The sequence below is a fragment of the Onthophagus taurus genome, chromosome 1 (genome assembly GCF_036711975.1).
Source record: "Onthophagus taurus isolate NC chromosome 1, IU_Otau_3.0, whole genome shotgun sequence".
Classification (NCBI taxonomy): Eukaryota; Metazoa; Arthropoda; class Insecta; order Coleoptera; family Scarabaeidae; genus Onthophagus; species Onthophagus taurus.
The window spans coordinates 4,788,880-4,810,813 of NC_091966.1; the positions used below are offsets into that span (position 1 = coordinate 4,788,880).

The window sequence follows — 21,934 nt, forward strand, 5'->3', positions numbered from 1 at the left end:
TTATTTAGTGATAAATGAAGCGAGGTTGTAATCAAAATCAGGCTTATTACGCAAACTTGACCTGGTGATAACCAACGAAGTGGTTCCCAGCGATGTGTCAGTGAATTACAAACGCCTCTTTGGTAGCATATCGTTACAAGCAGCTCAAATACTACGATTTGATGGTAATCATTGACTTACAATGGGCGTTTGAGTAAGTTGGTACACGTTGAACCGCATCTTGTGGTGTCCAAAATAGTTTGACCAGACGGGATGAGGAAGAATCAATAATCTATTTTTATAATTAGCATTAATTCTTATTTAAAAGTAAAGGACTTAGACTTTTCTTTTAAAATATTTGGAGGCAACAAGATCAAGCAGACTAGATGACTACAGACTACATTGCGAAGAGATGTGTTAGCCAGGACGGATGCAGTCTTATTAATATTGCCAAATATCTCGTCATATATAATTAGTGTCCTTATTTACTATCTATCAAAACTTTTTCCAAGGGAATAGGTTTGAAAGCATTAGTAGGGGAAGAAGAACCTGTTGATTCTGAAACATAAACAAAAACATTAATAACATTAAATATAAGCTTAATAACTGCTTGTGAATGATATAGGTAAGTCGTTTATTGAATATGCTTTACGGGCTAACCAGTTTCGTTTTTCGTACACAGAGTTTTTTTGAACTCGTAACATTTTTAAATTTGATTTTAAATGAAAAATTAAAAGACAATATCTCAAGAACGATAAATTAAAACAAATAGATCTTAAAACTCTTCAAGTACTATCTCAAAGCTCCATAATTATCTTCTAAGCAAATTAATCTCTGAAAAAGAACTTGATTAAAGTTTTACCCAGTACAATTTTTGCAAAAGTAACTTACTTGTATTAATTTTCGATAACACGATTATAAAATAATTTTTTTTGCATTTATATCGATTTAAAATATTAAATATTTTAATAAGAAAAAAACATTTTTATTTCGTTTTAATCACATAATCAGAGATTCTTACAAATTGAGATGTAAATAACAAGAAAATTAAATATAAATATTTAAAAAGAAAACAAAATAGTATTGCTGTTAAATTTAAAATTTTAGATCAATTTCGTATGTTTAACCATATGAGATTTTAACATACACTTATGTTTGCATTTATAGTCGCAGTATCCACATTGAAACGTAGGACCTTTATTACATTCATATTTAAGATGTCTGTAAAGACTGCGCTTTGCTTTGTACTGTTTAAAACAAGTTTCACAACTAAACACTTCTGTTGTGGGTCTGATCGAAGCCATTCCTCGAAATCCTAAAAAAAATTTTTATTAAGAACAATAATTTTAAATAAAGTTATTAAGGTATACTAGGGATATAACAAACATTTTAGTCCACTTTTTCCTACAAAAAAAAGTCTAAATATAATCGGTTTAACTCAAAAAAAAATTTGATATAGAATTATTTGAAAATATTTATTATACTTTCTTCGTCTACAATTATATCAAAAACCTTACAATATTTTCTTATTAATTGTTTAATTAATTATATGTTATTCATCAATAGCCGACAAGATTATCCTGTGTTGTCGCGATAAATGCTTTTTTAAATTACATTTATGTGTGAATAAATGTTGACAATAATCGCACTTAAAAGATGGTTTTGTGTCACATTCGTATTTTATGTGTCTGGTTAGAGTTTGCTTGTATTTGTATCGCTTATGACATCTGCTGCAAATAAATCGTTTACTTGATGATAACGTGGTTGGCAATTGGAGTGGGTCACCTGAAAAAAGAGTCTGTTAGAAATGTGTCACATATTATTCTTAATATTAAATTAAAAAAACTTATTATACTTAGGTACATAGTTAATAAATCAAGACTTTTAGGTTATCGATGGCCTAAAAAATGGATTTGCCAAAAACTTGGATATACTAAAATATGCAGCTAAGGATGAAGAGCAGGTTAGTTACCAGCAATCGAATGGAGGGAAGAAAAGTAGGTCAATATCATACACTCTATCATAATACGCAGGATTAATCTGTTTCTTCTTGTAATCAGTAAGATACAAATTTCATAATCTTCGTATATTTTTTATCTAAATTTCAACGATTCCCAAACTAATCCACCAACGAGAAATGTAGTATGGAATCATGAGGCAAACAACATTCACCACAACTTTTAAATCTTGATGATATCGATTCCTATGGTAATCACGTAAAAAATATGTGTTTTGAAATATTTTGAAGCATTTCAAATAGTTCCTGCGTAATTTGGCCTAAATATTAACGTTTAGATCACTAGGTATGAGTTAAAATTTTTGCCATTAATTCCAATGTTTGCCACGAGTTCTGTTTATCTCCCATACATATTAAAAAAAACACTAAAAATACTTGGTAGCATTATGGTGCTGCCTAAGAGACAACAGATGTCATCATTGTAAGTATGCAACCAATATCACAGTATGCGTATTGCAATACGCGATTTGCATATTGGGTTGCATACTTACCCAATATGCAAATCGACGAAATGACCCCTTGGATAAGTATGCAACCCAATATGCAAGTCGCGTATTGCAATACGCATACTGTGATATTGGTTGCATACTTGCAATGATGACGTCGGATAAAATAATTAAGACGGTGTATGTATATTATATGTATATAGGAAAATGAACTGAAAGAAAATAAGTACATGTTAGCCATCGCCAATAGATGGCACACCTAGCATTAATCGACACATATTTCCATTCAATAGATGGCGTGTTAGGAATGGAGATGATAAAGTCCCTAGATTTACAAAGTACCGCGGTTTGACGCCATTTTGGCTAGAAAGTCAAGCGGGAAGATTAAAACTATATCGTTCTATTGATAACATTACGCCAAATTTCCTTTCTTTTTTTCTCACGGTACTCTGAAGAGTCGAAAGTCCTTCTTACTGCTATTTTTGCAACTCCAAAGGCGGCAATATTTTTGTAAATAAGTGGTGAGATGCAGTGACAAACTGTCAAACCGCCATTTTGGCTTGAAAACAGGGTTGCATAAATTTTATCTTGAGCATGGATTTTTTTTATCTTTAATACTTTTGTATACTCTAAATCAATATATTTCCTTATGTTCAAGGCTGACTTTAATTTCAAGAAAAACAAATAAACCACACAAGCTAAAGGTGGTTTAGACAGGTAGGAATCTTCTACTGATTTCCTACAGCATCATTCAGTCCTTCCCAATGAAGAGAGATTTTTTGTGCTAAAGGGAGATTAATGATTTCTATCATCCAGTCGTTATATACTCGATATATTTAGAAGTCATTAAGTTATACTTATTCAAACAGTGCTAAATTGCTGCACTTCGTCTGCAAACAACCTCGACTATTATCTTCCTCGCTTATCAAAGACAGACATTGGCATGAACGCGGGATTCAGAACGTTTTAGATAAAAAGTTTTACTAGAAAACTTGTAGTAAATTTTACTCTTAACAATATTTTTAACAGTACAAATTAAAATTGCAGAGGATCTCACAACAAACAAAATAAATACCAAATGTGGAGTGTAGCACGGAGATACAATCTCTCCAAAATTGTTTATTCTTGCCTTCGAGGAAGCTTTTAAAAGACTAGAACTGTGAACCTGGAACCCGAGTTTACGATATTTTGGTTTTATTAGTACCATTCGATAGAGAATCGTTTGTACCCGTTTCCAAACCGATTCCAAAATACAGCGATTTTTTGATTCTTCAGAATATCGCTGAAAGTCTGTATCTCCGTCATTAATAGAGATATCGCAAAACTGTCGATGGAATTCGATAGATAATCGTTTGTACCCGTTTGTACCACTTTTGTCTTCGTTTGTACCTCAACCGGTTCCAAAATACAGCGATTTTTTGATTTTTCAGAATACCGCTGAAAGTCTGTATCTCCGTTATTAATAGAGATATCGCAAAACGGTCGATGAAATTCGATAGAGAATCGTTTGTACCACATTATTTTGATCTTTTTTTCTTAAAAAATTAGTTAGAATATTAGTACATCAAACTCGTTTTACATTCTGTTCATTACGTGGTGAAATTCTAATTACATTCTCAATATCAGCTATTAATTTAGGAACTGAGACAAAAGTCGAGTCTGGAATAATCCCAAACTTCGGATCCAAAGACAAAAAGTCTTTAACTATAACAGGAACCTCCACATCACTCTTATTAACAAACCTACCATCATTATTCCTCACCATTTTTTCAAATTTACATTGATTCTGAAGTTTATTAAATTTATTGATATTAGTCAACTTAACACTACGAAAAACTTTGTTATAAGAAAATGTAAATCTAAGTTCAAATTCTGTCAAAATGTGTACAGGCAAAACATCAGTTAGCTCGCGACTCAACTCTTTTATGGTATTCTCAATCTTTTTAATATCGAAATGAGTATTTTTAATTTCAAAATTCAAAATTCTCGTTCCCAACCTTAACTGGAAATTAACTATCCTCCTAGTGAGGGGATGATTCATTCATAAGTAGTTGAACGTTCTTCAAGCCATTCAGAAAGTGTGATGGTGAGACAGCATGTCTTCGACACTTCTCGAGAAAAAAGCCTGTTGCTATACCTGGCCAATTTGTTGTTTAAGGTTAACCTTGTCTTCATAAGGGCAGTAGCTCGTGGACCGTAGGACTCATGAATCTCCTCCAAAAATCGCGAAACGCGACCAATTTTTCAAGGATTTCAATAAAACAGCCTCCTTTTTTCTATACCAAGCTTTCGGAATCTTTTTTATTCCTTCGTCAGGGTTACTGAACAAAAGAAAACAAGGCAATGAACAACAAAATTGATCAAAATTGAAAATTAAATTAAAAAAGCAACATGTTGCTTGAGCTGATTAAATCGCTTTACATTTGTAAGTAGATTAATTTAATTTAACCCCGTTTCAATGGTATTAATAAAATTAAAATATCAAAAAGTGGGGTTCCAGCAATTTTTCAAAATTTTTTTATCTCTTTAGGTCCTGAGGTACAAACGATTCTCTACTGAATAGTACTAATACAACCAAAATATCGTAAACTCGGGTTCCAGGTTCACAAAGCTAAAGGGTATCAGTATCGACGTCCAACGCCGAAATCACTTTCGCCCGAACTACGAGAGGTGTTAAGTCAAGATAAGGTAGCGTCGGAAGAAATAGGACTCTCCATGCACATAGGAAAAACAAAAGTATGTCCCCAGAAAAACATAAGGATAGAATTTGGAACTGAGAAATTTACAAAATAAACCAGATGGTTGAAATAACTACTAGTTACTGAAAACTTGGGTTTCATAATTAAAAATCCAAAAGTACCAATAAACCTAAAAAAGGAGAACGAAGTGGAGATGGGCGGGCCATACAGCAAGAAAGTAGTGGTTTAAACAAAATTTAATTGATGAGAATGTACAAGCAGAACAAAGGAAGATCACTCAGGAGATGGGTTGATGACATTAAGGAGAAAGCTAGGAAAAATTGGCTACAACCAGCACAAAACCGAAACGATTAGAAAATAAAAGAAGGGGATATGTCCAGGAGTGGATGAAGAAATGCTAAGAAAGAAGAAGAAGAACTAACATTTTATTGGATTATAAAAAGATTAAAATAGTATATTATTATATGAGCATATAATGAGGGCTATTATTCACGAAGGTTAATAATAATAATAATAAGTTTATTGCCACATAGTTAATACAAGAGAAAAATAATATACAGGGTGTCTCAGCGAGAACGGTCATTAGACGTTTCTGGGGTTCTGGCCAAACAAAAAATTTGCGAATGCAGACTTAAGTATTATCAATTACGTTCTCTTCATCTAAAATATTTTCAGATTTCTAGCACTAACGGTTATACCGGAAGTCGCCACCTACTTTATTTTTTTAAATGGAACACCCCGTATATTTTTACATATTTGGATTTGTCTGTTTTGAAGGTTTATAAATAACTTTACTTTTTGCAATTTGAATCAGCAATTCTCGAGTTATTCGAATTTTTCTAGAAAAATTTGCTCCAGCGGACATTTGTTCAAAAAGTCATAGAACACTCAATTTTTGAGATATCAATTTAGGATTCAGAACATGCTTAAACAACATGATGGAGTATGTTTTGGTGCCGAGAACGGCTGTCTAGATCGTTTGGTCACTTTACTATGATACGTTAACTTTTCGAAATTTGGAAGCACCATAACTTCATTTTTTTAAATGGCACCCCCCATATTTTATTACTTAGTCGTCTTCGGCGTCTCATTTTACATCTTTTATATTCCATATATCCTATGCCTAACATTAATAGTTTGAGAAATAATTAGGGTTTTTTGAAAAATGCTCACATATCATATGGATATTAACCTAGTGTGCCATGGAAAACAAATGTTTAATGACTTATTGATAAACGTCAAAGTCTAATTTAGGTTGTTTGATGCTTGTGAGTCTAAAACCAGTTAAAATGGATATTAATAACGTAAATAATGTTTATACAAATGAAGAAATCAATAATTTATTTTTTGTGCACGAAAAGTGCGACAAAGTTCTTAGTAGAACTTGCAGAATGTTTAATGAAAATTATCCACATTTATCTCCGATGACAAAAGGTAAATTTAGAGGAATAGAAGTAAATTTTTGCATTTTGGACGAATTAATCACTTGTTAAACTAACCAAAAAATGTAGTAGATAATGCAACGAAAGAGGTGAATACCTTGACTTAATTCGACCCAGTCCCAACACCTCAATTCGAGCTGCCAAAGAAGATCTGGGAATCATACTACGAACTTTGTCGCGTTTTTCATGCAAAAAAAATAAATTAAGAATTTCTTGATTTGTATAAATATTACTTTCGTTATTGTTATCGATTTTAACTCGTTTCAGTACTAATATTAAGGGACATAACAGATAATTATTAGCTCACATGCATCAAGTGACGTAAACAAGTGAGTCTTTGACAAGAACTCATTGAGAAGGCTTGTTTTTCATGGCACACTAGGCTAAATATCCATATGATATGTGTGCATTTTTCAAAAAACCCTAATTATCTCCCAAACTATTAATATTAGGTATGGGCCATATGGGATATAAAAGATGTAGAATGAGACAACGAAGACGCCTAAAAAATAAAATATGGGGGGTGCCATTTAAAAAAATGAAGTTATGGTACTTCCAAATTTTGAAAAGTTAACGTGCCATAGTAAAGTGATCAAACGTTCTAGACCGCAGTACTCGGCACCAAAACATACTCCATCACGTTGCTTAAGCATGTTCTCAATCCTAAATTGATAACCCAAAAATTGAGTGTTTCCTGATTTTTTGAAGAAATGTCTGCTGGAGCAGATTATTCTAGAAAAATTCGAATAACTCGAGAACGATCGAATCAAATTGCAAAAAGTAAAGTTATTTATAAACCTTGACAACAGACAAATCCAAATATGTAAAAATATACAGGGTGTTCCATTTAAAAAAATAAAGTTGGTGTCGACTTCCGGTGTAACCGGAAGTGCTAGAAATATGAAAATATTTTAGATGAAGAGAACGTAATTGATAATACTTAAGTCTGCATTCTCAAATTTTTTGTTTGGCCAGAACCCCAGAAACGTCTAATGACCGGTCTCGCTGAGACACCCTGTATATGTATACATAAATGAATAAGTAATGCATGTTGACAAAAGGTCAGTTTATCGCCAAAGGCGATGTCTTCCAAAAGACCCAACCAGCAACGTATGTAAAAAAAAATCAATATGGGCTATATAAATAATTCAACATTTAAGCAAAAAGAAGAAAAAGAGCAAAGAGGAAAAACAACACAACGAGTACAGTTGACAGAGAGGAAGAGAAAGAAAAAGAGGAGAGAAGCAGGCGATATCAATAGTTAGATTCCGATAATTGTAATGATAATAGATAATTCCTTAAGCAGACCTTAAATGTCAGAAAACTACGAGTGTTGCGTATTTCCATTGGTAAACTATTCCAAAGCTTTATAGCCTGCACCGTGAAAGATCCATGATATCTCTCGGTGCGATGAATGGGAAATATGAGTAACGTATCAGACTGTGCTCTAGTAGTGGCATAATTAACCTGAGTGAATAATAGCTCATTATATGCGAGTAGAATACTATACTTTGTCCACGACTATTGAAATTGAATCCATAAATTTATTTTTTAAATAAATTTTTGAATAAAGGTTAAACGTCAATTTGTCAAAATTAAATGTCAGTTTTATAAAACGTCGTTTTCGTTACGAAAATTAATTAATTTATGTTTAAATCATACGAAAAAAGGAATTTGTTTAGGTTTTTTTAATGTCAAACATTTAGAAAATCCTAAAAAATTGAATTAAATTGACGTTTTTTGAACTTTTAACGTTTCAAATAATTATTATTAGTCTGGTCAAGATGGCTATCCGTGGATAATGATTATTATTCACCGCTATTATTCACTCCGTGAAAAATGACTACCATTTTGGTTTAGAAAACTCATTCATAAGGTATATATTATAAGATAGTCGTGGACAAAATAGTATATTATTATATGAGCATATAATGAGGGCTATTATTCACGAAGGTTACGTTTATGTCACGAGCGTAGCGAGTGGCATAATTAACCTGAGTGAATAATAGCTCATTATATGCGAGTAGAATACTATACTTTGTCCACGACTATTGAAATTGATTCCATAAATTTATTTTTTAAATAAATTTTTGAATAAAGGTTAAACGTCAATGTGACACAACTGTAACCAACTTCACAACAATTTGTCAAAATTAAATGTCAGTTTTATAAAACGTCGTTTTCGTTACGAAAATTAATTCATTTATGTTTAAATCATACGAAAAAAGGAATTTGTTTAGGTTCTTTTAATGTCAAACATTTAGAAACTCCTAAAAAATTGAATTAAATTCACGTTTTTTGAACTTTTAACGTTTCAAATAATTATTATTAGTCTGGTTAAGATGGCTACCCGTGGATAATGATTATTATTCACCGCTATTATTCACTCCGTGAAAAATGACTACCATTTTGTTTTAGAAAACTCATTCATAAGGTATATATTATAAGGTAGTCGTGGACAAAAATATTTACCTCTATCTTGACTCCACTTCATCATTATACTCTAACATCCACAGTGCTAAGTTTTATGTACCAAAAATAATCCTTGTCAGCTTCACGTTTGGATACTACTCTATAAGTATAAGAAAAAACACAACAAGATTGTTCTTTTGAGGTAAATCGGGATGAAAAAAAAAATTACAAAGTTTTAATACGATTTATATCATAAAATTAAAAATTATTAAAGTTGAAATTGAACTCTTTTATTGATTACAAAAAATATAGTATCGAAACAGGTACAAAAACGTTATCAAAAATATAAATCTAAATGTTTGTTAAGGACGTGTTTAACTAATCTTTTCATTTTGGAATGTGAAAAATCACAATTGTCCTCTGTCTAAAGTTGAAATTGAACTCTTTTATTGATTACAAAAAATATAGTATCGAAACAGGTACAAAAACGTTATCAAAAATATAAATCTAAATGTTTGTTAAGGACGTGTTTAACTAAACTTTTCATTTTGGAATGTGAAAAATCGCAATTGTCCTCTGGGCATTTCCACTTTCTTATAAAGTCTTTATCCACAACGTACGCGCATCCCACCCCTTTGAAAAGTTTCCGTTTAAAACCTACAACTAAATTTGTACATTTTTTTAAGCTCGCAATAATCAAATATATCTATACTAAAGAGACAGTACTTTCAACGTAACTATTAAAAAACCTACAACAACACAAACATACGTACAACGTAAAACACAGTTTATATTATAAAAATAGCTAAACTTAAAATCTAAATCTAAATCCGAAACGTATAAAAATAAAAAATAATTAACCTCGCATTATTGATAAGACAAAATCACGGCGATGTTTTCGAAGATGTTCCGTCAATGCTTTTTGAGTTTTGGAAACGAGTCTACACATTGGGCATTCAAGTTGATTTGTGGAGCAACCGGCTAACATGTGCTTTCTTAAACTTGTCATATACCAAAAATTTTCGTTACAATAGCTGCAATAGAAGTACATTGTACGCACTAAAAGGAGAAAAGTTTGGTTAATAAAAATTGGAACGATTTTATTTTTTTTTTATTAAATAAAATTTAATATAAAATTTTATAAAAGAGGTTGTTTTAAAAATTAATAAATTAAATAAAAAGTAGTCAAAAATAAATCAAAAATTAAATTTATTTAACGAGTTGGTGGATCTTGTCGCCCATTTCTTGTATAGTCAAATAAAGAACGAGAATCTAACTGGAAAAAAAAAATTTAAACATACGATAATAAGATTAAATTATAATAAAAGAAATTTTTAATTCTTAATTTTTATTAAATTTACATCTTAATATATAAAAAAATTAAAGACTTTTGTAATCTTTATTAATTTTTATTTATTATTTATAATTGATGAGATTTTAAAGTACCAAAAAAATAATCTCTATGTCTACAGGCGATGTGAGAATTTAAATTTCCTTTTCGTTTCGTTTTGAACAAACATCCTGGATATTGACAGAGAAATTGAGGTTCTTTTCCGCATTCGTATCTCAAATGTTGTTGTAATCCACCCACGTATGTGTATCTTTTGTTACAACGAACACATTGGTATTTACGAAAATCTAAAAAAAATATATTGTTAATTTATGTTTTTAAGTAGATCTAAAAATTAATGAAAAGTTTAAGTGTTAATATAAGTATTAGAGAAAAATCTACACTCAATTTTTTTAAATCTATATTTATTATTCAAGTTACAAAACCAAAAATACCAAATATGTTAATTAATATGTTAATAAAAAAACTCAACAAATTTTGTTATATATTTATTATATATTATTACATTTTTTTTTTAATGGCACCCTATATATTTTATTGTAAAATTTGAATCTGTGGATAAAAGTAAAGTGTTTCAAAAAAAAAAAAATTTGCTGTGTGGTTTTGCCAGTACAACGGTAAAACATCTTTTGAAAAAAATTGAAACTTCTTCAGAAACGTTATCTTAAAAAATCCATGATTAGAGGTATAATTTAATAATAAAGACTAAAAAAGAATTTTCTTCTCTAAATAATATATTTATTATACTTTATTTACATGGTACCGGTTTCGACATGTTCACATGTCATCATCAGCCAAATCTACAAAGCATCAGATCATATCTTTAACTTACAGTCGTAAAAAAGGTCACAGCGTAGGGACATACAAAATCACAAGTCCATTCTTATAACCTTATTGCATTTGTGAAGCAGTTTCACATTTTCAACATGTTATGTTCGGTCTCACTCATATGCTTAAATATATTGGAAGTATTCCTGGTTTTGTATTCATATATTCTTTTATATAGCTTCCTACCAGTCTGACCGATGTAAACAGCGGCACAATCATCCGATAGAATAAACACCACTACAGTCTAAAATGTCTTCTTTCTGTTTATGATTGGCCAATATATCGCTGATCTGTCCATTAGACTTGAAACCAACATAAACACCGTATGATTGTAGAATAGACTTAATCTTGCAGTTGATCTTGTTGTATGTCAGTGATTTAAAATTGTCAAATCTCTCTTTATCATAATTATAAAGAGGATTTTGCTTAATGATGCTTTTGAACAGTAGTTTATCGATAGTGTTAGGAGGATAACCATTATTTTTTGCTAAAGTACTAATAAACTTTATTTCTCTGAATTTAGCGGATCTATCTAAAGGATATCTCAACAATCTAGTAATATATGATTGTGAAGCGGGTAATTTATGGCTGCGTTGATGGAAGGAATCGTAAGGAATTATAGTATTTAGGGAAGAAGGTTTTCTGAAAATGTCATAGGCAAAACTGTGGTCACCTTTAAGTATTGTCAAATCTAAATAGTTTAATTTATTTTCATCTTCAAATTATAAGGTAAAATTAAGATTCGTATGAATGTTGTTCATATAATCAAGAAAGTTATCAAGATCAGATCTATTGCCGTTCCAGACACAAAAAACGTCATCCACATATCTGATCCATTTTACAATATATTTGGAATAAGGGTTCAAACGATTAATAATGAAGTTCTTCTCAGTGTGATCTAAATACAAATCAGCCAAAATGCCGGATATTGACAAACCTTTTTATAAATTTTGTCACTAAATCTACAATAGTTCTGTTGAATAATATGATGAAGTATATTAATTAGGTGTGATGTGATTTTATCTTTAAAATGAGTATAAAAAATATCTTCCACAATGTCCAAGGTGTAATTGGTGTCAACTTTAGTGTAGAGATTAACTATGCATGTTTTAATTTTTCGATTAGTTGTATTGTGTTTTTTATTGTATATTTAGGTTGAAAATCAATTTGTTTAAAAATATCGTAGATGAAACAAGTAATTTTAGAAGTGGGTGAATTGTAACATGCAGTTATAGGTCTTATGGGTAGTTTGTCTTTATGAAGTTTAGAAACAATTAACTAACTTAATTTTCCTATCCGCTTCGATACATTGTCTTTAGTTCTTAATTCTTAGAATACTATTTAAGAATGCTCAATCCAGAAGAGATACATCGGGTGACCTGGCTCAATACCTCTGGAAAGAAGTCTAAAAGGTTTCGACATTTCTCCGCCTTTCTCAATTTGATAATAGAATAACGCATAAAAAACAAGAGTTCGTGGAACTGCTTATGTCGGCATTTTCAGAATATCGCTTTCAGAGAATTAATTGGTTAAATTGTTTTAAAATGTAACAGGTAAAACTAAATTTGCATAAAAACTGCTTGGCAACAAACTCTGAATTCATTCCATCGTTTTACATTAAGGCAAAGTGTTTAAACTAAGTCATAAATCATGGATACTCCAAGTGTGGCAGAAAAAGTCGAAATGATTTTTATTTATGGAGAAAGTGGCAGAAAAGTTCCTGATAGTATAGCTTTGTATCGAAAACGTTTTCCTGATCGAAATACGCCTTCGAAAAGTACCTTTTACAGAGTTGTAAATGATTTCACCAGCACTGGAAATGTGGAATCAAGAAAAAGAACTCGGCGAGCAACTGTAACTACGGAAGAAAAGAAAATTGCGGTAAATTGCACTCGACGATTTGCAATTGACGCCGGAATATAGAAGACCAGCATTTTAAGAATATTAAATCGCAACAAGTACCACATTTCATTGCATCAATAGCTTTATGGAGGTGATTTTGAAAATCGATTAATATTTTTTCAATGGGCACAAGAACGAATGCGGTTGGATGTCAATTTCTTTGGTAATGTGCTATTCTCGGATGAGTCTACTTTTACAAAGAAAGGACAATTGAAGGAGCGTTGAAAATCCGAGATGGTTGCGTGAAGTAGAACATCAACGACCTTGGTCGGTCCATACTTTATTGGTGATATGCTGAATGGGGAGAAGTACCAACATTTTTTAGATGACGCCTTACCAACGTTACTTGTAGATTTGAGCAGGGAAGAATGACAAAATATGTGGCTGCAAAATGATGGGTGTCCAGCACATTTTTGGGATTATGCTGGGCGATGGATTGGAAGGGGAGGTCCAATTTCTTGGCCTGCCCGATCACCCGATTTAACACCTCTTGATTTTTTCTTGTGGGGCGTTCTTAAGGATAATGTTTATCGCGAAGTACCGACTACCCCAGAAAACATGACAGAGCGGATAAGAAATGCATGCAGAAATAGTAGCCAAGAAAACATTTTAAGATGTAAAGAAAGTGTTAGTAGAACGGTTAATAAATGTATTGAAGTGGCTGGGGAAATATTTGAACATTTATTATAAATTTTATACTTGTTGTTGATTAATAACATAGTTTAATCATTTTTTTATAAATAAACAATATTTAAAGATGTTTCCCCGTCGTACTGGAAAAACCACACAGTATTTTTTTTTATTTTTATCCATAGATTCAGATTTTGCAATCAAAAACATAGAGTGCCATTTAACAAATTCATATGACCTTGAAAATAAGGTCAAGGTCAAATTTTTTTATCGCCATATGGTTTCCCCCTTCGCACAACTTTCATTTGGTTCATTTTTATGCAAAATGAACCCTTTTCGAGATAATCGCTTGTCTCACGTTAAATGAACCATCCTGTATATAATTTAAAATTCTTCACTCACAGTGTAAACATTTTTGATACTTACAGTAAAAGTAGCGCCATCTATTAAGAGAGAGATGATTTGTAAAATAAATAAAAAAACACATTGTTCAATATTTATTTGTTTTAAATAAAAATTGTTTGCTAAAACTGCGAAATACGATAATTTTTGATTATGAATAAGCCAATTTGGGAAATAATATCAATTTATAAGTAGTACTCACATTTGATGAACATGGCGCTTGAAACCATAAATTTATTTTTTTTTAATACGGTGAAAATCGGTGAATAACTTTGCTTCTCTTACCGTTTTTGAATTACCACTACTGAATCGATTAAATGGGACACTTATATATTAAAAAAAGTATAAATCCACCACCAAAACCACCACACATCTTAACACTATCAAGTGGGAACCCACAATGACGACTGTCATGGCGGCAATGAGGCGAAAAGCTTCGAAAAGATTCCAATCCAATATGGCGGAAAGCTTCCAGAATGTTCTAGAAGCTTCTAGAAGAACGGAAGCGAAGTAATTTTTGAGCGATAAATAAAAAGTTATATAAAAATTAGTAAAATTCTTTTTGTTTTAAACCGTTTTCGAGATAATCGCTTGTCTCACGTTAAATGAACCATCCTGTATATAATTTAAAATTCTTCACTCACAGTGTAAACATTTTTGATACTTACAGTACAAGTAGCGCCATCTATTAAGAGAGATATGATTTATAAAATAAACAAAAACACATTGTTTAATATTTATTTGTTTTAAATAAAAATTGTTGGCTAAAACTGCGAAATACGATAATTTTTGATTACGAATAAGCCAATTTGGGAAATAATATCAATTTATAAGTAGTACTCACATTTGATGAACATGGCGCTTGAAACCATAAATTTATTTTTTTTTAATACGGTGAAAATCGGTGAATAACTTTGCTTCTCTTACCGTTTTTGAATTACCACTACTGAATCGATTAAATGGGGCACTTATATATTAAAAAAAGTATAAATCCACCACCAAAACCACCACACATCTTAACACTATCAAGTGGGAACTCACAATGACGACTGTCATGGCGGCAATGAGGCGAAAAGCTTCGAAAAGATTCTAATCCAATATGGCGGAAAGCTTCTAGAATGTTCTAGAAAGTTTTAGAAGGAAACGAAGTAATTTTTGAGGGATAAATAAAAAGTTATATAAAAATAGACAAAAATTATTTTTGTTTTAAAACGTATACAATTTCTTTCTAAATTAACAATTAATATATGTACTTTTTATGATTTCTTGGAAAATGTAAATACGAAAAACTAAAACTAGAACTAACACTACCACTATTACTAGAACTAACAGTAGACCTAGAACTAGAAACTTTGGGGTCATCTTTTGAAAAAGTGTCTGTCTTTGCGGATTCCATGTGGTACCTTCTTTAGAAACAAGATAGAAGTGGCGAAAAGGTAATTAATAACTAATTAATGTCTAATTATCAATTAAGTTGTTTTGTCAAATCCGGGTGGAGAAGGTTTTGTTGAGTTAACTGGCATCTTACAAGTGCGGCTAGTCTAGTTTAATTTTAGTAAAAATTCTTAGACATCTTCTTTCAGCTTTCTTTATTATTGTCTTGGTTGAAGCATTGTGTTGTTATTTGTCCATAATCAAGCAGCAGTCAACATATACTTTTATAAATATAGAAATGCCTTTATCTTACTATGAAAGTGATCTAAAGTATTTTGCCCATTTTGTCACGTTGTTTTTTTTTTTATGCCCAGATATTTGGTTATTTTTCAGGGTTTTACAATCGATGTAATTGCCGTGATGTGTGGAAGAGCCTCGGATATTGTAGAGTGCGGGACCAGTAGCAGAAATTTGTCCAGATTGTCCAGTACGAGAATTTCCAGCTGCTCCATTTTGAGTAATAGACCCTGGTGCCAAACTATATCGAATGTCCAAGAACAAGGTCGCGGTTTTCCTGTGATGAATTTTAGTAGCTTGAATGTCGTTATGAGGACAATTAAAATGAGTAATAGTATTTTTTTAACTGCCATAATAATAATATAATAATATTATAATGCCATATAATAAATTAATAGTCGATTAATCCTCCTTCTTCACGCTCCGCCACTTTCATTCCATTCTACAAATTACACGTAAAGATGCCTTTCTCACCATCACCATCAAAATTTTCTGGTTTTCTGAAATACTTTTATATGAAGACGACGCTAAACATTATGACATGCAAATCGAACTATTAAAATCAAAACAGTCACGTGCTAAATTCCACCGCCACGAAATATGTAATTTATTACAACCAATTAAAATCAGATGTTAACCGAATTTCGAAGTCTTAGCAATCAATTTTAAGTAAGGTAACAAAGCATAGCATATAAGAATAGTTTATTAAGAATTTAGGTTAAGAATTAAACGACGTTATTATTATCTTAAGTTTTTTATTAGGTTCGTTTAGATTAGCACAAAATAATCTTGTAGATATTGTATCAATGACCGAACAAGGTGCATTACGCCCATTACTTCTAAGTCCATAACGTATTATAGATGAATTTTAGTTCTAGTTTTATACTATCACTAGAACTAACACAAGACTTAGAACTAGAATCATTCAGGTTTAGCCGTCTTGAAAGACGTGCGGCTAAATCCGAATGTTTCTAGTTCTTGGTCTAGTGTTAGTTCTAGTATTACACTAGTGCTATCACTAGAATTAACACAAGACCTAGAACTAGAATCATTCGGGTTTAGCCGTTTTGAAAGACGTGAGGCTAAATCCGAATGTTTCTACTTCTTAGTCTACTATTACACTAGCACTATCACTAGAATTAACACAAGACCTAGAACTAGAATCATTTGGGTTTAGCCGTCTTGAAAAACGTGTGCCTAACCCCAAATGTTTCTAGTTCTAGGTCTAGTGTTAGTTCTAGTTTTACATTATAACTAGAACTAACACAAGATCTAGAACTAGAATCATTTGGGTTTAGCCGTCTTGAAAGACGTGCGGCTAAATCCGAATGTTTCTAATTCTTAGTTTTAGCACTATAACTATAATTAATACAAGACCTAGAACTAGAATCATTCGGGTTTAGCCGTCTTGAAAGACGTGCGGCTAAATCCGAATGTTTCTAGTTCTTGGTCTAGTGTTAGTTCTAGTATTACACTAGTGCTATCACTAGAATTAACACAAGACCTAGAACTAGAATCATTCGCGTTTAGCCGTTTTGAAAGACGTGAGGCTAAATCCGAATGTTTCTACTTCTTAGTCTACTATTACACTAGCACTATCACTAGAATTAACACAAGACCTAGAACTAGAATCATTTGGGTTTAGCCGTCTTGAAAAACGTGTGCCTAACCCCAAATGTTTCTAGTTCTAGGTCTACTGTTAGTTCTAGTTTTACATTATAACTAGAACTAACACAAGATCTAGAACTAGAATCATTCGGGTTTAGCCGTCTTGAAAGACGTGCGGCTAAATCCGAATGTTTCTAATTCTTAGTCTAGTGTTAGTTCTAGTATTACACTAGCACTATAACTAGAATTAATACAAGACCTAGAACTAGAATCATTCGGGTTTAGCCGTCTTGAAAGACGTGCGGCTAAATCCGAATGTTTCTAGTTCTTGGTCTAGTGTTAGTTCTAGTATTACACTAGTGCTATCACTAGAATTAACACAAGACCTAGAACTAGAATCATTCGGGTTTAGCCGTTTTGAAAGACGTGAGGCTAAATCCGAATGTTTCTACTTCTTAGTCTACTATTACACTAGCACTATCACTAGAATTAACACAAGACCTAGAACTAGAATCATTTGGGTTTAGCCGTCTTGAAAAACGTGTGCCTAACCCCAAATGTTTCTAGTTCTAGGTCTAGTGTTAGTTCTAGTTTTACATTATAACTAGAACTAACACAAGATCTAGAACTAGAATCATTCGGGTTTAGCCATCTTGAGAGACGTGCGGCTAAACCCGAATGTTTCTAGTTCTAGGTTTAGAGTTAGTTCTCGTTTTAATTGTTATTCTGCCAATAGAACTAGAAACATTCGAGTTTAGCCGTGCGTTTTTTAAGACGGAATCTCAGAGTAATTATAAGGAGGTCACCTTTTCCAAGCAAAACTTTTCCTTTCCAAAACTACCCAATGCCTGTACTATTAAGCTGTGTTGCATTTTATGTGGGACAGTGCAACTACACAGTAGAGTCATAACTATGGTTACTGCATTCATATATTGCGAGTTATATGAAACTCCCTATATCATTTTAGGAAAATGACGTTTTGTTGAGAGCTTGACGAATTTCTGGAAATCTTGTATAAAGTTTATGTCGAATATTTACGATTTCTTCACAAATTATGAACTAAGATATGTACTTTTCGGTGATAAAGTCCGTTTTCAAAAATCACTTCTACTTTTTGAGATACAATTCTTTTAATATAGACGATTTTTGATCTTACAAGTTTTTTTCTAATTAAATTCAAAAATTTCTTAAAACCCGATTTATTGAAAAATTCTTCATAAACTATCAATTAAAATATCCAATTTCCAATGATGAAGTCTATTTTTAAAAATTACTTATACTCCTTGAGATACAACTTTCTTAATTTAGATGTATCTTCAGTTTGGCAAGTTTTCGGAAATGAAATTTAAAAATTTTTGATCATCTTATTTATTGGAAAATGATTACGATTTCTTCACGAATTGTGAATAAAATATCTGGATAATGGTGAGATCAAATTTTAAAAATCAATTATAGTTTTTAGATACAATTTTTTTTTAACTTAAATGAAAATATTTGATTTTAAAGGTTTTCAGAGATTAAACATAAAAATTCGTCAAAACTCAATTTATTGAAAAATGTTTACGATGTTGTTACAACTTATCAATTAAAATATCTACTTTTTAATGATGAAGTCCGTTTTGAAAAATCACTTTAAATTTCGGAGATATAACTTTATGAACTATTCACAAACAGTTCCAAAACACGAATTACTCAGGTTTCTCCACAATTCCTTAACACTATTACTAGTTTAACGCTTTTATATGGCGTAACCACTAAAACGCATAACAAGAAAGGCACACATTCTCCAAAACTCAATTAAAACAGTGTTAATAGGAACAGTTCATGGAAAATCTTGGTGAAAATTTTAAACTAAAAAATTTATTTGAAAAATATTGTTTTACTTATAACTAACACTACAACTAATACTAAATAACTCCAAATTTCATTATTTAATAAACGAATATTAAATCTTATGATATTATAAGTTAAATAATTCCATGTTTTCGTTAGGATGACTACAAATGATGTGACATTTAAGGCTCGATTTTCTCGTATATCTCTTTCCACATAAATTACAAAAGAATCGCGAAAATCCGTCGCAATCGTAATTTTTGTGCCTGGTCATATTCGCTTTGTATTTGTATCGTTTGTTGCAATTAGAACAAGCGTATTCCGGGTAATCACCTAAAATACACACATATTGAATCCATTTTGAACAATTATAAATTAATCAAACTAAAATAAATAATTAGTTATTTTTAATCGTTTAAAATCGATGAGATAATTAATACAAAATTGATTAGAATTAAGAATTTATTAAAAAAACATATTGTTACAAAAAATGTATCTACATAAAATGTTTATTTTCTATTTTAAACCGTTTAAATAAAACAGTTCGACTTTTTCGTGGGGATGGCTGCAAAGGATGTGACACTTAAGACTGGATTTTTGCGTGTATCTTTTTCCACATAAATTACAAGCGAATCGGGAGAATCCATCGCATTCGTAGTTTTTGTGTCTCGTTAGGTTTGCTTTGTACTTGTATCGTTTGTTGCAGTTAGGACAAGAATATTCCGGGAAGCACCCTAAAATAATATATATTTTAAGTGGTTAAAACAATAAAATTAATAAAGCAAACAGATTTAAATTTACAAATAAAAATAATTTTAAAATCTACTTTGTATTGTAAACTACTAAAACAAAAATAAATTTATTTATATATAATGTATCAATATATTTATTATTTCTTTATCAATTCACAATAAAACATTAATCGAAATTAAACAAATTTAAAAAGATTTAAAACTAAGCATTACATTTAAATGAACAAATTTTTAATTAATTTTAATTCAGTCATCTTTCCTAATAATTTAACCTAATATTAATTAATCATTAACGAAGATTCCTCCAAATCGTTCTTTTTCAAAGTGCATCCTCCGATTAAGTGCCGTTTTAGCGTGTGCTTATATCTGAACTGTTTGTAACAATTTGGACAAGGAAATTGTGGTTCAACGAAACATTCACTTTTTAAATGTCGTATTAAATTTCCTCGGTGAGCATAAGATCGTTCGCATCTCGTACACGCGTATCTTTTACCTAAAAATATATTTTTGTTAATTTCGTCCAATAATAAAGTTAAATATATATAATTAAATTAAAAATAATAAAAAATAAATGATGTTGTTAGTATTTTTTTTTTCTACGATTTATATGGAAATAAAAAAATAATTAATGATAAAATGAAATATAACGATGATAAATGGGGAAAAATTAGAAAAAACTTGATGTAGTTTTGTATTCGTAACAATTCTTTTTTGATTAAGTATTTACATGTTTTTGTGACACACGTCCATAATATGGTGGTTTAGTTGGTAATTATAGCGAAATTTTCTCGGGCAATATCCACAAGAAAACTGGGGCTCCATGCCACATTCTTTCGTTATATGTCTTCGTAAATTCTGACGGTTCACATACGATTTTTGGCATTGATCGCATTTATACGGCTTGTTTAAACCTAAAATTAAAAAAAAATGTATTAAAATTAAGAAATGGTATTTAAGTAAGGGACGGGGTAAAAAATAAATTTATTTTATAGATTCAATAATTTTTATTTTATGTTAAAACAAAATGAAGTGTTATCTACAACTTGTGGACGGATACCATGAAATGGCATTACAACAAAATGTAAAAAATCATTTTATAAGATACTTCCCAGAGATCATCTTAAAGCATGGCAGACGCATGACGAAAAGAATGAACCACAAAAATTAATTACGTCAGGAGTTAAGAAAATACCATTAATCTTAAATTATATTCTAGGCACAACCTCAAATATACGCAAAATACTTAGTTTATTACCAATGATGTTAGTGATGGCTACACAATCTCAATTAATAGCTGTTCATTTACTACTAATTCATGCATTTAAAGTTTTGCCGCCACCTCTACTTAACCTGTCTTCGCCTGTTTGATTTTCGTATTATTCTACTCTTCTAGTGAGTTGTGCATGTCTAAAGAGGTTCTGTCATACTTCTGTTGACTAATCTCAGAAGAAAAAGGTGAAGGGATGAGGTGTTTACCTAACCATGATGAATAAATGGAACGAGATCCATCAAATACGGTCCAACCATTCACTAGGTTGTATTTGTGAAAGCTCCGATATAATAAATGTAAAGATTAAATCGCCTAATTAACATTAACACCTTCTAATCTATTCTTAGACTTTTGAATTAGACATTTCTAGATATTGGTTTCCATATGGATATTATATTTATATATTATATTGCTATAGATGTGTGATTTGTTTGATCAGGATGCAACTCATCAGATTCGGAGCGTTCTTCTAAGCAAATGGAATCAGTTGCTAAACGTTAGGTTGGGTTGGGTTGTATTTGGATTGGATTTGATTCGGGTTGAGTTACAGATACGGATTAGACCAAGCGTAATCTAATTGCCTGACAGTTGCAAAAACAGTTAATAGCAGATAAACCAGGCTCTTCGGATGGGTGCACTAGACAGGCAGTGTCGGGCACCACTCAGAAGGAGGAGCCGACCTTTCGAGATTA

At 31.1% G+C, this 21,934-nt stretch overlaps 1 protein-coding gene across 12 annotated transcripts in view; it reads right to left on the bottom strand.

The window, feature by feature from the left end:
* LOC111415678 (longitudinals lacking protein, isoforms H/M/V) overlaps nucleotides 1–21,934 on the bottom strand; it is a 289,549-nt gene that overhangs the window by 56,946 nt on the left and 210,669 nt on the right. The window contains exons 5-6 of one of the 12 annotated variants that reach the window (XM_023047479.2): nucleotides 20,700–20,883; nucleotides 20,447–20,465 (exon numbers count right to left, since the gene is read on the bottom strand). The exons of 7 other annotated variants lie outside the window; for them this stretch is intronic. In XM_023047479.2, the coding sequence (XP_022903247.1) occupies nucleotides 20,462–20,465; nucleotides 20,700–20,883 (188 nt within the window). In that variant the 3' untranslated portion in view covers nucleotides 20,447–20,461. Of the gene's footprint in view, nucleotides 1–957; nucleotides 1,295–1,435; nucleotides 1,765–19,668; nucleotides 19,955–20,090; nucleotides 20,466–20,699; nucleotides 20,884–21,934 lie in introns of those variants that run through there. 4 more of the 12 variants (XM_071194847.1, XM_071194818.1, XM_023047463.2 and 1 more) reach the window with 4 other exon arrangements.